We start from the raw sequence: 15,918 nt of genomic DNA, 5'->3' as shown, positions 1-15,918 counted from the left end.
GTCAAAATCCATCTCCTCCGTGTCGCAGGGGTGTCTCCTCAGCAGCGCCGGCGGCTGAGCAGTCCCCGCCGGGCGACACGCCAGCGGTTCTTTGCCAGCCATGTGCTTCCCCTCAATGCTTCACCCTGTGGTTGTGCAAACGGGGGGTAGGGGACAGGAAGGGGACACGGCTGCAGCACCGACAGCGAGCGTTTAACCACGGCAGATGCTCTTTAAAACGTCACTCTCAGGCCTCAGTAATGACCCCCCCCGGCACAGAGCGAGCCGGGTGTTTCCGTGAGATCTGCAGTCAGCCGAGGGTCCGGCACCCACTTCGCTTTACCGGGACGCAGGTCCCGACATGCCGGTGTCTGGGTCTCCTCTCTGCACTCCAGTGATGGGAGCAGGGGGGACGCAGGGACCTGTCTGAGGAATGATGGGGCGGTTGCGACCCATTGGGATCCTGTCTCTCAGCAAACTTCTCAGGGGTGTCACAGCCCTTCAACCCTCACGGACCTGCAACCAAACAACACGAGGTCATCTCCTACACGGTCGGCTCCCCGCCAAGACAGCCGAGGCTTTTGGGGAGGTTTTTCCTTATTGCTTTTGACTTTCCTGTTAACAGGTTCGCACAAAAGGTGATGCTGGCGGGATGCAGGCTCCGGCCGCCAGCCCGGATCACAGCCCCCACCGAGGGAAAAGCTGCAGCCCTCGTAGCTCTGAACACTGCACGTCTGCCTCGTTGCACCAGGGCAGCCCGAGCTTCAGCTGAGACCCTGGACCCCAGGAGGAAACCGCAAGGGAATTCCTCCTCCCACCCCTTTGCAACACCAGGGCAGCAGCCCAGAGAGCTTCCCTTTGCTCTTCCATTTCCAAAGCATGGCACATGCACACACTTCAAAAAAAAAACCCCGAAAACAGGGCAGGAGGGGCAGGGAGGGGGGAATAAATAAAAAGCAAGGCAGCAGAGCTGTAAAATCCCGTCTGGAGAGACTCCGGCACTGAAAGGTGCGGTGCCGCTCTCCTTCCGAGCATCCCACAGCTCCAGCGAACGACTTGGCCCGTGGGGACGCATTCCTCCCCCGGCGCCAGCGCCCAGCCAAGGTAGCTCGGTGCAGAGATTACCCTACAAGGGCAGCCACGGCCGCTCGCTCCCGGCTCTCTGCCACGCCGGGGAGGGACGCCTGCCTCCTCCGCAGGGAAAGCGGGCGGCTGCAGCCACCCCTGCGCTCCCACGGGGGTTTCGGGGGGCTGCCCTCAGCCCCAGGTGAGGATGCACTGGGGAGATGAGGGTGGGCAGCTCCTTCTTACTACCTGACGGAGGTTTCTCGTGATGGGACACGGAGACTTTGGTCCCTGCAGATTTTGGGCTGTCTCGGAGGGATGCGGAGCCCCAGCTGGCCCTGGCAGGGAGCGTGACACACTTGTCACCGCACAGCCACCTCTGCCAGCTGCTCTCCTCGGGGAGGATGTTCAAGCACAAAGATGACACTGATTTCACAGACAAGCAGCCAAATCTCCCTCGGCAGTGGCGATGCTCACCCAAGGGTGCAATCTCACTTGCACATCGGCTGCGGCGGCAGGAGGCTGCGAGACACCGTGCTGCTCGACGGGGAGGGGACCAGTACTCGGCGGTGCAGCCACCACCTTGCAGCTCCTGCAGAATCGCCATGGGGCTGCCGTCCTCACCGGGCGCAAGGACAAACGGCTGCATAAATACTCATCTGCCACAAAACACGCCAAGACAATTCCTGCGCATCAAAACTTGGGTTTCAGCGACGCCGCTGCTGTCGGGGCAGCTGCACAGCTGCGTCGCAGAAAGCACCCGCTTCGTGACTTGTCCCTGCTTTTACCACTGCACAGGGGAGAAACGGCGACGCTCGAGCACCCAGGCAGGGCCCACTGCTGAACGTGCTGAAAACAAGAGAAACCACCACGGTGGCAACACCGACACCTGCAATGGGTTTGCTTCGAGACAGTGAAGATGAGGAGACCCAGCGACGGTGCGGGAAGGCGGGGGGGAACGAGGTGGCCATGGCAGCGGGCTGGCAGCACACGGAGGCGCATGAGCACCAGGGTTATCTGTGTCCTGTCTGGATTTTGTACCTTTTGAAAACCACTGAGAAAGGAGATTTCTGCACGATCGTGGCACAGATGCCTGGAAACCTTCCTCCTGCATGCCACGGGGCTCAGAAAGAGCAATACACCTCAATGTACAAAGCATGGCAAATACTAGGGCAAGAGGTCCTTGAGGGTGGTCAGCCCTTGTGAGCCTGCCAGCATGTATCTATGTGACGGACACCTGAGAAGGCCTTGGAGAACATCTTCACGTTCCCGGCCAGAATATCTGCGGGTCCCACCAAGCCAACCTAGCTCAGCCGTGCACTTCCACTCACTGTCTCACACTTGTGTTGCATCCCAAAACTGAGATAGCAGAAACCTCAGAGGGGCCAGAGATGGGTGAAGGCCGCGATACATGCACAGCATGCAAGACGAGTGGCTGGAACTGACTGGGATGATGGGGAGAGGAACATAAACCACTGAGACTGCGGTGAAAACTGAGGAGTCTCAGCTTTCTGCCGCTTCAAGGACAAGGAAAATCCAGCGTAAAGGAAACACGATTTATCTAAGTCTGATCAAAGGAGTAACTTTTCCATGCAAAACCTGAATCAGCAGAACTCGCAGCTAGACATTTGCATCCCTCAACTGAACACCCTTGGCCATCCCTCAGAGGGTCCCACACTGGAGACCATCCCCAAGCACTGCCTTGCAGAGGCTAAGCAGCAGCCTAACCCCTGGCCAAAACTGCCACATATAGGGCTGCTTCATGGGCTTTTTAGACCTTATTTTGAAGCAAAACACGGAGGCCAGTATGAGAAAGGAGATACTGTCTGGGTATGGGGTCCCAGGGCTCCATTATCAGCTGGTTTTCCAAGCCACATTCACCCAGACGTGGTCCAAGCAGGTCCCCACCGCACATGACCAAGACTTTAGCAGAAACATGGGAATACGGCATTCGGGGATGAGACACGTAAGAAAGCCAACCCTTGCTCTGGAGTCCTGCAGGTTTTCAACTGGTGCTCCCCGCTCCACGTGTGTCTTACCGTCCTGAGAATGCCTGGTAAAAAAATCACAATACCACATTTAAAAGTGGCTTTTTGAGGGGTTTTTTGTTTGCTTTTCAAAGCCCAGAAAAATTAGGAAGACGCAGGATTTGAATGATTTCTTTAAAATGTGATGATTTAAGCACAATTTTGCCCTGTGGCCGTGATTGAATAGCTGCATGGGAAATCCTCGCTGGATGAGACACAGAGCGACTCGTGAGCATCAGCAGCACCGTGATCGCAGGGATAAGGGCGGCTCAGAGGACCCCGCACGCTGGGAGCATGCCATGGGAGAAGGAAACACTCTGAGCTGGTACGATGAGACTCAAAACGATCGCACGCCTGCCAGAAACCCTGCTGTGCTCGGAGCTGTGCTGGCAGAGCCAAAGAAAAGCCCGTCCTCCAACAGTGCTGAGTTTTTATAGTGAAATGCAAAGCGTGGGAGAAAGAAAGACTCATCCCCAGATCACAGATGGTGAAGTGAAGACCGAGGGCATGCATGGGATGCAACAGCCAGGAATCAAACCAGCTCTCCTACACCCCAGCCCAGTGCCGCGCCATAAAATTGCTGCTACAGGCTTGTGACTGTGTGATAAAACAAGCCTGGGTGATGCAGAACACCTATCAGTCTGTTGAGAGATGCAACAATCAAATAAAAATAAGCTAGAAACAATTTCTATCTGGTCTGTAAAAACAGCAGCCTCTGCACCTCTGTTTCTCAGTGGGAAGGAAACCTGACGTGAGCACCTCCAGCACACCGGGAGTCAGTGATGGGGAATGCAACTGGTTTGTGATCGTTTCCTGCTGGCGATAATTTCCCATCCCCTATTTCCAGCTTTTTGCACGGTTCTGCTCCATGAGAAACCAAACAAGGCTGTTCCGATGCCCCAGATCCCTCCCTTCCCGGGCTGCACAGACCTGCCTTCAGCTCTGAAGTGCAAGAGTGACTTCACACAGGTTTTTTTTGGTCATTATTAAAGTGTGATGTCAAAAAAAAGGGTGTTGCTGGATGCCAGTTGCTTAAGGGGAGAAAAACGTTTGAGCAAGGTGCTGCTGTGGAAGGACATCCAGTCCCCACACCCAGGTTGCTCATCTGACCCCCGGGGCCACCACACCTTCCCTGGGCAAGGATGGTGTCTCTCCCGCCCTTCTGCTCCCTGCTATCACTGTCGGGGCAAACACATCCTAAAAAATTAATAAAATCTGTTTTCCTGGAGAGGGGGCAGCCCCGTGGCAGGCATAGCACCGCTCGGCAGCCACAGCCCCACAGCTGCTGCTGGGAAAACCTGCAGGTTTAACTCAGCACCGAGATCTCACCCACAGCAACATCTTTTGCAAGAAATGAAAGAAAAGATGCTATCACCTCTTTGGAGGGCTGCCGAAACACATGCTGTGATTTACAGCACGCAGCCCAGGAGCACACAGCGACCGCTGCCCCGGTGTCAGAGGAGCTGCTTCTCCTCTGCGTGTGCCAGGGGACGGATCCCGAGGTGCTGGCCAAGGGCAACCCCATTAAAACCAGTTTATAAGGTGTTCAGCTCTTATTTCATCTTAATATAGAGGCAGCAAACACAAGATAAGGATGGATATAGAGGGGTGGAAGACTGAGGGGCAAAAAGGACAGATTCCTGTTAAAAAACAGTATTTGATTTGTTTTGCTTTATAGGAGAAGAGATCCAGAGGTTCTAGAGGAGCTGGATAAACACACGTGGAAGATTTGTTCAGTGCTCCAGCTCCTAAGTGAGCATTTCAAGCAGATGTAAGTACCAACTTCTCTGCCTGGCGTGGCACCCGGGAAGGAAGGGGGTAGGAGAAAAAGTCCCTTTTTCACAGCAAAGGTGGATGAACATGCAGGTGCAGACACCACATGAGCGGGGGAGGCGAATGAAGCGTCCACGAAGCCACCACGAACCCCAAGCACGGAGCAAACACATCCCAGCGTGGTGCAGCCCATGCTCACCGTCCAGGTGGTTGCGGGAAAGGTACTTGAGTCCTTCGTCCAGCAGGATAACGGGCAGGGAGATTTTCATCACAACCACCCACTGCGGCCAGCTCAGCGGGGTTACCTGGAAGATGAGCTGCAAGGTGGAAAGGATTGGACACGTCAATAGGGAAGGCGGTGGGACTTTTTTTTTTTTTTGGTTTAAGGGTCAGGTTGTTGTATGGCACAGGTTGAGAGAGGGTGATCCCGGGTACAAGGAGGGAGGATCCAGACAGCCCAGACAGCAAGATTTCTTCAGGGCCTGTCATGATCCCAAGGTGCCTCTTAGCCAAGATGAGTCAAAAATTGTGTCCTTCATCTCTCCTGCTGATGGGGAAAGTGAGGCACAAGCTAGGACTGTATGTTCATGTGCTCACAGGCACTTAGCAGGGGACAAGGGACACGCTGGGCACAGTGACCTGCTTCATCTTAAGCACCCTTAGGCATCAACCGAGGCTTTACCAGCCTTGGACTGCAAAGGGAGGTGAAGCTTCCAAATGGGGCTGAACCACCTTCTGAAGATATCTACACCCCTTTGTGTTGCCTATAAGGAGAGCTTCTGACTTAGGCAGAGGCTCACTGGGGCAGGGTGACTCCTGGTACCCATGTGGGTTCAAGTCACATGACCTGATCCTGAGGGCACATGGGGGGAACTACCATCCCAGAAGATTCCAGACCCAAAGATTGCTCCAGGAATGTCCCTGACCACAGGAGGAGCTGCCTGGGCTGCATGCAGAGATGGCACAGGGCACTCACAGGCATGGGCTTGACGTAGAGGATGAGGAAGTGCAGAGCCATGGACATGATGATGGCCCCCAGCAGCCAGATGTTGAGCCATGGTGGCATCCGTAGCAGCGACTGGTTCTCAGAGACACTGCGAAAGCGAGGGAACAGCATTAGCCCCAGTAGCCTCCTGCTCCCCACGCCTGTCCAAGCTGGGCGTTCCCACTCCTCTCCAAGGCTGTACGCTGTAGGCCCTCCCTTCCAGACTGGTCAGCTGCAGGCTTTGCTGTGATTTGAATCTGGACACCCATCTCGATGCCACCAGCCACACATGGATTAGGACCAGTCACTAACAGGGTGGAACTGCTAATGGATGCAGATCCAGTCCTTTCTCCACCGCTACTGAGAGCGGCACGTTGGCTTGAGGGAGTTTATTTACGGTGAGCCCAGTGATCCCCTGCGAGAACACTCTGAATAGCTCTGCTGAGTCAAAGCAAAGCCTTCAGCCCACCAACGGATGCTCACAGAGACCCTACACAAAACTGATGTGTAGAACATACAGATAAATCCTGTGGCCACCTTACCTGTTCAGAGCGTTGCACATTTCGATTGTCACCAGCACAGAGAGAGCCATCGTGGTCGGGTATCGGGATTCGAAGATCTCACAGTCAATTCCTTCAAAGATGGGGTTGTCCTCGGTGCACCTCATGAAGTTCCTCTGTCGGCACAGGAAACCGCTGGTAAATACACGGCAGAGCAGTAGTGCAGGAAAGAGGAGGAAGAGGTCGACTGGTTGGGGGCACACGGTGGAACTTTGTTATTAGGGGTGCTGTCAAAGAACCCACGGTTCAGAGCAACTGACAAAACTACCAAAAGGGACCCAGCTTCTGCTGTGGTTGGGGATTTAGGCTTATTGCTGGACGGTGGCTTAGAGATTTTCACGTGCAGTTAATGAAGTGCTTGAGCACACACACATCTCCGTTGCACATGACATTGGGGTGCGATCGCACCCCCTTTCCCACCACCTTGTTCAGACCTACAGTAATGTAAAAGGGATCAGGTACAGGAGCTACTTCCAGCTTCTTTGGATCAAGTTGGTTGCTGACAGAAGTAAGGCTGGAAACATGAGCCTGAGGGAGAGAATTTACTTTTCTTTTTAAGTTAAAGTCTTCTCCACCGGGCATTTAGGAACGCTACAACAACCACAGAAGAAAGGCAGAGAACAGACCCCGATGCCTGAATCCATGCCTGAATCCCTGCCCTCACCCACCTGCTCAACGCGTCGGCCCGTTCCCGACTCACCAGCTGATGGAAGGAGACCTGCGGTCCCTCGGCGTCGTACAGGAACCACCAGGTCGCTGCGCCCACGGTGGCCAGGCCCACATACACTGCAGCCGAGACAGACACCCTTACCCCCAGCACCCCGCAAGGAGCCCCCGACCCCATGGCATCCCGTGCCCCTCCACACCCTCTGCCCGCCGGCACCCGCGGGGGCTCACCTCCGATGGCCAGGTAGCGGAAGAAGAGCCAGCCGCTGATGAGGGGCTCCTTGGGGTTGCGAGGCAGCTTGTCCATGATGTCCAGGTCGGGGGGGTTGAAGCCCAGCGCAGTGGCCGGCAGCCCATCCGTCACCAGATTCACCCACAGCAGCTGCACTGGGATGAGGGCCTCGGGCAAGCCCAGGATGGCTGTCAGGAAGATACTGTGGGGAAAAAAAACAGAGATGCTGGATTAGACGAGCTCTGGGCAGCCAGAGAAAGTGTCTGCATCATGCAAGCAGAGAGCAAGCAGGCACCCTGGATCCAAATACCCCAAACTGAATATTCACCCAAAGTCCTGCAGATGAACCCGCAGCCCCCGAGTCAGGAACCTGAAGTCCAGGACTGAATTTTGCAGCTAAAATTTGTTCCTGTTGCTATTAAAATTTGCTTTGCAGTCAAAACCCAACCATTGATGTCCCCAGGGCCACGCAGGTTTCCGTCCCCAGCACAACCACCCCTGCTGAAACCCAAGGGCAAAGGATGCCCAAGCGACCCCAAGGCTGTGCCCATGTTGCTGAGGACGGTGCTGCTTTACTGCGAGGGGTGGGCAGGGACAGGGAAAGCTGCCCAGGACCTGACGCAGAGTGCATCGCTGCGACCTGGTGACAACAGCCTGTGCACAAAGATCTGCACCCGTCTTAGATGCTGGCCCGAGCTTAAATAGGCATCGCATTAACAAAACAGCTCCTGGGCGGTGGCACGGTTATAAAACTACAAAAGCAAAAAACCCTGTCCCTGGGGAACGAGACAAGGCGTAGCTGCTCCGTCTGGTACTTGGGATTACAATTTTGGGCACTGCATGCTGCTGGGGGCAGGGGTCACCTGCCCCTGGGGACACGTCCCCACTGCTACTCCCCCCAGCATGGTGCCCAGTGTGGGGGGCTCTCACCAAACGACCTCTCCGACGTTGGAGGAGATGAGATAGCGGATGAACTGCTTCATGTTGTTGTAGATGGCCCTGCCCTCCTCGACGGCTGACACGATGGTGGAGAAGTTGTCATCGGAGAGCACCATCTCGGCGGCCGACTTGGCGACGGCCGTGCCCGACCCCATGGCGATGCCAATCTCAGCTTTCTTCAGGGCTGGGGCATCATTGACGCCGTCACCCGTCTGCACAAAGCCGTGATTAACAGGGTGCCAGGGACTGGGCTGGGTGGAGAGGAGGGCACTGGGGGGTGGTGGTGGGGAGTCCCTGGGGCACTCACCATGGCAGTGATCTCGTGGAAGGACTGGAGGTACTCGACGATGCGGGACTTGTGCGCCGGCTCCACGCGGGCGAAGCACCGGGCATCGCGGCACGCCTGCCGCTGCGCCTCGAGGGGCAGCTCGTCAAACTCCCGGCCCGTGTAGGCTTTGCCGGTCACGTCCTCACTCTCCGAGAAGATGCCGATCCTGCGGCAGATGGCCACCGCCGTGCCCTTGTTGTCGCCGGTGATCATGATGACGCGGATGCCGGCTTTGCGGCACATCTCGATGGAGGAGGTGACCTCCTTGCGGGGAGGGTCCAGCATCCCCACGCAGCCCACGAAGGTCAGGTTGTTCTGGGGGGAGGACAGCCCCGGGCCCACATTAACCCCCAGGGATGCAGCCGCTTCCCTCCTCACTGTGAAACCACCCTGGGCACAGGGATTGCCCCTGGGAGGAGACTTTCAGGAGGTTTCCTACAAAGAGCCCCACGGATGCACCCTATAGCCCAAACGCAACGGGATGTTCCCATCCCCTCTGCTGCTCCTCACACCTTTTTGCTTGGCTCCCCTCCTCCCTGTCCCTCTTGGTGGCCCCCAGGCCCCTCCCAGTGGCCATCCCACGGGGACGGATGCACAGTGGGACAGGGCTGTTGGCCTCAGGACCAGTCCCACTGCATGCAGCTCTGCAGCAGGGTTTGCAGAGGAAGAGCTGAACCACTGCACTGCCTGGTGTCCACAGAGAAACCAGAGAGAAAATACTACTGAGGCAGGCGGAAGTGAGTGGGAAAACTTTAAAAATAAGGACAAAAGCTCCTGGAGAAAGTCCCTGATGCCGTACCTCGTAGTGGATGAAGGCGGTGGAGTCGTGCAGCTGCATGGTCTCCCTGCGGACGGGCGCGTCGTGGGTGGCCAGGGCCAGGCAGCGCAGCGTGTCGATGCCCATGCCCCAGTCCCGGACCCTGCCCAGGATCCTGTCCCGCACTGGGGCCGTCAGTGGGACCTTGGCAGAGCCCACGCGGACGTGGGTGCAGCGCTCGATCACGCTTTCCGGGGCACCCTGGGGAGGAGCAGAGGGCTTAGGAGCCGGAATGAACCCGGAGGATGAGCATCTCTTGCTAGCACCGAAGGAAGTGCCGGAGGTAGGGAAGTCACCAAGTCTGGGCAGAGGAGAAGGACATCTCCCCAAAAGTCGAGCTCGCGCACCCCGGCACAGCAGCGCAGCGCGCTAGATGGCAGCCTCCGATCAAGCGTGTGGGGACCGCGGCCGGGAGGAACCAACCCATGTCAGGTCCCCAGACGGCAGGGTCTGCTCTGCGGGGATCCGTCTGACTCCTGCAAAACCTACGCGTCTGCCCGAGACACTCCCGCCCCACAGACCCCCTCCCAGACACAGAGGGGATTAGGGCTGGAAATCTGCTGAAAAAACGCACTGCCTGCGGGATGCTCAGCAGATGCTTGTGATGCCTTTGCAATTGGGGAAAACATGTCCTTTGGCATGGCAGCATCTCACCCCGTCCCTTCTGACCTAACACAGGACCCCGTCCCTTCTGATCTAACACAGGACCGCTGACATCGCCCTCTAATAGAAAACTTGCAATCCTTCTATTGCTCCTCTTAAAAAAAAAAGCTTGCCCAGGACCAGCAGAGCCACAGATGTGGTAGCTCTGGAGGGTCCCAACCCGACCTGGAGGACAGAGTTCACCCACCCAGGAGATCTCCCAGTGGGAACAACAATATACAAATCTTCTTGGAGTCAGCAGGGGGAAATTCCTGCCGCATCTCTTCTCTTGGGAAGAAAATGCCCTTTAAAACACTATTTTATTTCTGGTTAGAGTGGAAAGATGGACATTGCCTTTTGGGCGTTACTGGTGTCTGGAGGGTCCAAGCCTTTAATAAAAGCAAAGTGCCCAAGTTTTGCACAGAGGCAGTTCTCCCCTGGCCCCAGCACCAGCACACTCAGTGCCTTTTCCTCCCTCTAAATCATTTTACCTCCTTTTTTTTTTTTCCTTTCCTATCAATACTGCAAAGACTTAGCCCCTACCTGAGCCTACCTCTGGCTCCCAGACCCCCCAGACAGCTAAGGCAGGAGACAAACTGCAAAGCATCACGGTCCGCTGCACTAAGGGCCAAATCCTGCTGGGAGGTGCATGGGGAAGGAGGCTTCTGCAGGGTGCTGAGGACCTTCTCCCCTACCTTGATGAACATCTTGCTGCCAGCGGAGTTGTGGCCGGGGCCAGTGGGCGTGCAGTACACTGACATGGACTTGCGGTCGCGGGAGAACTCCAGCGTGCACTCCTTCTTCATCAGCTGCTTGATCACCTGCGGGGACAGCGCGGGGCTGAGCCGGGACATGCTGGGGACAGCCACGGTGCAGAGCTGGGACATGCTGGGGACACCGCAGCCGGTGCTCTCCGCCTTGGCCAACAGCCCTGCCGCGCCAGCACAGCACCGGTGATGGGGGGAGAAAGGAAAACACAGGAGCCAGGAGGGACAGGACAGTGCAAAAGGAAGAAGGAAGCTTCCATATGCAATTTTTCAGGAGAATTTTATCCCCTCAGCTACACCCTTGCTGCCCAAGCCCATGGCACACAGCAGCCCATGTGCTGTGCCAGACCTTCATTGGATTGACCCTGCTCGGGATGCCACAGACCCGCGGTAGCCTAAGACAAAAGCCCCGTTTGCCAGAGAGGTGGGGGAGACTTCCCCCCCCTCCCCGGGCTCCAGCCACGCTGCAGGAAGGGGAATTGCCTCCCACTGGTTACAGTCGAGGGGTTTGCCCTGATCCTGCACCCACAGAGGCCGGCGGGAGTGGGAGCCCCAGCATGAGGCCGGATTGGTCCCCATCAAATGAACCAGCTCTACAGCTGAGACTAATTAGGCTCATTTCAGCACATGCTAATTACCCTGAGGACTGCCAGCTAGGCAGCAACCATCACTCAAACGGTACCCACAGGTCTGCAGGGCGAGGATGGAGCAGGGGCTGCCCCAGCGCAGGGACCCACGGGCTCAGGCAGTGCCCACAGACATGCTCCTGCACCCCAAACACCTCCCCAAAACCCCACCACAAACCAGGCTCTACTATCACTACTAATTAATAATTTAGGGAGCCAAACGCCCAGCAAGACAGCGGCCAGTCCTCCTCAGACTGACCCCCCTCTCACGCACCCACATCGGCATCACGGCGGCTGAGCCCGGCCCCCGGGAGGACGCGTCGTGTCCCAAAAAAGCCATTTAAAGCCAGGGCATCTGGGGCCGACCCACAACATTTCCGGAGAGGGCAGCCGGGACGTTGATGCCAACCTTGCTCTGCGTGGCTCAACTGCTTATAAGATTATTATTTTTTGTTGCCAGGAGGGTGTTGCTCGCGACGGGCACACGAGCAGCTTTTGCACAGGACTTTTACGGCAACTTAAATCTAAAGAAATCAGTGAAGGGGGGGGAAAAGGAAAAGAAAATTCCTTTTGGAATAAACCCCTGCAAGTTCAAAGTTAAAAGGATGCTCCTACTGCAGCAAAGCTGTGAGCAGGAGCTGGGGGTGCAGAGATGTGCAAAGGGGATTTGCCCACGCAAAACGCAGGCACTGTCTGGACACGCCAGGCAAAGAGCAAGAGGCTCTCGAAGGCCAAAGCCAGCACAGGGTACGCGTGCAGGGACTACACGTAGGCGGCAAGTTTTGTGCCCACAAAAGCGGTGCCATCCCTGCTGGGCATTGCACGCTGACACCTGGAAGCAGCCAGCTGCTGCAGGAAGCACCCCAAAATCCCACCGGAGACTTGAAAGCACAGAGCCACTGGGAGCAAAATCAAGAAGCAGTGAAGAAACGCTGCCAGGAAACTCCAAGAAATGGCTTTTTTGTCCCTGCTCCAACGCAAGAGTAAGGAGAGCAGCAGCAGCGACCGAACCCAGGCTGGTTTCTGAGTGGAAGGGCAATGATGGGCACGCGTAATGAAGCAGCTGCTGTACTGATGGATGGCTGGGAAATTCCATCTTCCTTATCAGAAAGGAGTCAGGGCATTTATTATGCCCTGCTCAGACCTATCTGGGAAGAAATACCAGAACAGAGGGCCCTTCCTTCGAGCAAGCAACGACATTAAAAGATCTAACAGCACGATACCAAAGCTGAGTAAATCCAGACATGAAATCAAGTATATTCTCACCAGGAGGACAGGGAAACACTGAGGAGACAGAGTAGGAGGGGAATAGCCGACATGGGATATTTTCATGTTGAAAATAGAGGTTTCCAAAGAGCAAGCCTCCTTCAGGCAGGGGAAGGGGGTTTGGTCCATGCTACGGAGGACAGCTGCGCTGTGCAAACTGGGCACCTAAATATTTGCTGCAGAGTTACAAAGCTACAGACCACCTTATCTGCAGCTTCTGGCCATCGCCGAGGGGGTCCCTCCCAGCTGAGCAGGGACTGGGCTGAGTTTGAGCCTCGGGGATCACCCACTCTGAGCTCCACGTGGACCCAGGTTAGCTCCCAGGGCCACCAGCCCCCCAGGGCCACTGTGCTGTCTGCTCCGAAAACAGCCCAGCCCCTGCAAGCCAGGAAATTGCATCCTTGTGGCAGATCAGTCCCTTTGGTCATCACAAGAGGTTAGTGCTCACACAAGAGTCATCCCAAAGGCCTCCTCTCCCTCCCGTCGCCCAGCACCGGAGCACACAGGGGCCTCCCCCAACTCACTGAATTGCAGGCGTTGGCTCGCTCCACCTTGGAGAGTTTGCTGGTGTCGGTGTTGAAGACGTTCATCTTCTCCACTAGGCATGTCAGGGCTGTCTCAGTGGCTTCCCCCACCTTCTCGTAGACTTTTTTGGACTAGAGGGCAGAAAAAAAAAAAAGGAGCTTAGGCTTTAGAGCACATCCCCTGCCTGCTGCTCCGACCGAGGATGCTGCACCTCTGCACCATCCCGGGGCTCCCAGAGCATCACCCGGGGATGAAGCCAGGGCAGGGGATCCCAAGGGACAAATCCCCACTGCAAAGGGAAGAGCATCGCCGGTGCCCCCCCCCCCCCGGCCCCGGAGCCCCCCGCACCTCGTTGTAGTCCAGCGAGGAGTCGTTGCAGAGGGCGCAGATGGTGGCCAGCTCCACCAGCCCGTCGTACTGCCCGCACTGCACCGGCTGCTCGTCCCTCAGGCTGCGGGGAGAAAACAACCCCCAAAGCCTTACACCAGCTTAAACATTCAGCTAATACTTAGCTTCTCCCATATAACCCTTGTAAAATGTTCTGAAAAGAGGGAGAAAGAGCCCAGTTAAAGCCCCGGACTTGGCAATAAACGCTTGGGTTCGCATTTTGTGCTTTACCAAATGGGTTAGGACTAGTTGCAAATAAAATATGACAGGAGGCAAATAAACTCTGGAAGTGCCCCAGAATAAAGGCGGCTGCAGAGGAGCTCAAAAGAGCGTTGGACCTGAAAGCAGGGGCTGTCAAAAGGCTGATAATGAAGATGATGGACAAGAAAAGGGGCAAAGAAATTTAAGTTAATGTTCATTCCCCAGGGGTTTCCAGTTGTTGGAGATCCAGAGGAGCTGCAAGTCCCTTCTCCTCCCTGTGATGCTGCCAAAGGGCACCCAAAGGAGCGTTTAAAAACAGCAGACAAATTTAACAACTGCATTGCTGTGGCTGTTCCCAAGCAAGCGGCGAGCTGTGGCCTTTGCTTCCTAAATAGCAGCAATTCGCTATGTAAAGGAGGACAAGCGCCACTGGGAAGGAGCAGCCCTGAACACCCCAGTCCAGCCGCACGCTGCTTCTCACCCGCTGCCCGGTGGCAGAAATGGCAGTGGTGGTTTTCAGGGCAAATAAAAAATTATCCCGACTCCAGGAGAGGTAACTGCAGGTTAGAGCTGCGTAAACCCAGCCGGTCATTTGCTTGCTGGAAAAATAATTTGTCAGGCATTTATTAGGATCAGTTTATTCCACTGCTGGTTCCCAATGGAAAGAACATTTTGGAGCCCTTGTTACAGTTCAGGAGCGGAAAACAGGGAGCGGCCAAGAAAATCTGAAAAATCTGTTTGCTGAGGGATAAGCAGCCATGCTGGGCTGAGGGCAGGCAGGGGAGAGGGTTCTGATGTTTGGAAAGGTGGAAGTACCGGGGATGGCTTTTGCAGTGTGTGATCCCCTGGATATTGCTGGGAAGGGATGGGGGATACGTCCCCATCGTCGGCTGTCCCTGGATGGAGCCAGGCGAGACCCGTGTGCTAGGAAAGGCGTCAGCAAAGGTGCTGCTGGATGGGTGCTGCGTGGGGATGCGAGCAAACCCGAAGCCAAGCACATAATATCCCCAACACCAAGACCACACCAAGGCTAAAGCAAAGCTGCCGAGTCCTCCAAGCATTTCAGTCCCACCAGCCCCGGCGCGGTTTCTTCGCGTGACACCTAAACGAGCCCTCGCATCCCTCTTGATGCGCAATACAAGCACAAGGCTGAAGCAAACCTCAAACGCAACATGAACTGTTGCAGACCAACACGGATCCTCCCTGCAGGCAGTCCCCGGAGGAGAGGGGACATAGGAGCTTCAGACGTTAGCAGACACGAGTTCAGCCCCTCAGACCTCCTCATTTAACTGAAACGCACTGATTGATACCATCTTCTGACCTGGCTCACTTTCTAATGGAGATTCCTAGCCAAGAATCAAACTGGCTCTATAAATATGCACGAAATTCAGTCTGAGGCTGGGATGAATTATAGTCGCTCCACAGATGAGCAGAAGGGACCGCGGTGAAGAACGTGCCTGGGATCAAACAGCAAAATGAAGGGGAGCGGAAAGCGCTCCAACCACCAGCTGAGCTTCTCATCTTCCTCCTTCCCAGACTTTCCTCACGCTGAGGAGCATCATCTCCTTTCAAAGGAGGGGGAATAAAACAAACACAACGGCAGAAAACCCCATGTGTGTAATAACGCAGCAGGGAAAAGCCCCTGGCTTCCACTCCCTGCCCTTGGCTGCAGCTCAGCAAAGCCCACGTCTGCATCAGCAGCATCACGTCTCCCCCAGAACACGTCCTGGCATCAGCAGCATCGTGCTCCAGGCACAGCAGCCATCTCGGTCGTCCCTGCCGAGGACGTGGGGCTCGGGGCATGCTCTCCTGCCGGGGTTTGCAGCCATTTGCAAGCCTCTCCACACATCACCAGCGGTGCAGCTCCCAGACAAGCTGCCGGCCCCGGGTCCCGCTTGGACTGGAGACAACAGTTGCCAGCCAATACCAAAAATGCGCAGGCTTCAGAAATTTGGAGAATGAGCACGTACTGCAAAAAGCCTCATTCGTCACTATTCTCGCACTTGCCGTCTCCTGTCCACAAGCGGGTTTGTGTTCCAGGGATTGCTAACGAAGGGAGAGCCGAGCGCGGGAGCCCCTCTGCCGAGCAGTGGGAGGGCAGCAGGCAGAGCCGGGGCGTGCGCTCCCCACATC

At 56.0% G+C, this 15,918-nt stretch overlaps 1 protein-coding gene across 2 annotated transcripts in view; it reads right to left on the bottom strand.

The window, feature by feature from the left end:
- The window catches only part of ATP2A3 (ATPase sarcoplasmic/endoplasmic reticulum Ca2+ transporting 3), a 59,428-nt gene that overhangs the window by 6,560 nt on the left and 36,950 nt on the right, over positions 1–15,918 (bottom strand). The window contains exons 10-21 of one of the 2 annotated variants that reach the window (XM_075440355.1): positions 13,546–13,648; positions 13,197–13,328; positions 10,709–10,834; positions 9,354–9,572; positions 8,534–8,869; positions 8,218–8,438; positions 7,287–7,489; positions 7,090–7,175; positions 6,372–6,505; positions 5,821–5,938; positions 5,044–5,161; positions 3,025–3,097 (exon numbers count right to left, since the gene is read on the bottom strand). In XM_075440355.1, the coding sequence (XP_075296470.1) occupies positions 3,025–3,097; positions 5,044–5,161; positions 5,821–5,938; positions 6,372–6,505; positions 7,090–7,175; positions 7,287–7,489; positions 8,218–8,438; positions 8,534–8,869; positions 9,354–9,572; positions 10,709–10,834; positions 13,197–13,328; positions 13,546–13,648 (1,869 nt within the window). The remainder of the gene's footprint in view (positions 1–3,024; positions 3,098–5,043; positions 5,162–5,820; positions 5,939–6,371; positions 6,506–7,089; positions 7,176–7,286; positions 7,490–8,217; positions 8,439–8,533; positions 8,870–9,353; positions 9,573–10,708; positions 10,835–13,196; positions 13,329–13,545; positions 13,649–15,918) is intronic. The other variant, XM_075440356.1, reaches the window with a different exon arrangement.

The sequence above is a fragment of the Opisthocomus hoazin genome, chromosome 20, assembly GCF_030867145.1.
Source record: "Opisthocomus hoazin isolate bOpiHoa1 chromosome 20, bOpiHoa1.hap1, whole genome shotgun sequence".
Lineage (NCBI taxonomy): Eukaryota > Metazoa > Chordata > Aves > Opisthocomiformes > Opisthocomidae > Opisthocomus > Opisthocomus hoazin.
The sequence above is the reverse complement of the archived record's forward strand: the minus strand, read 5'-3'. Positions and strand labels throughout refer to the sequence as shown.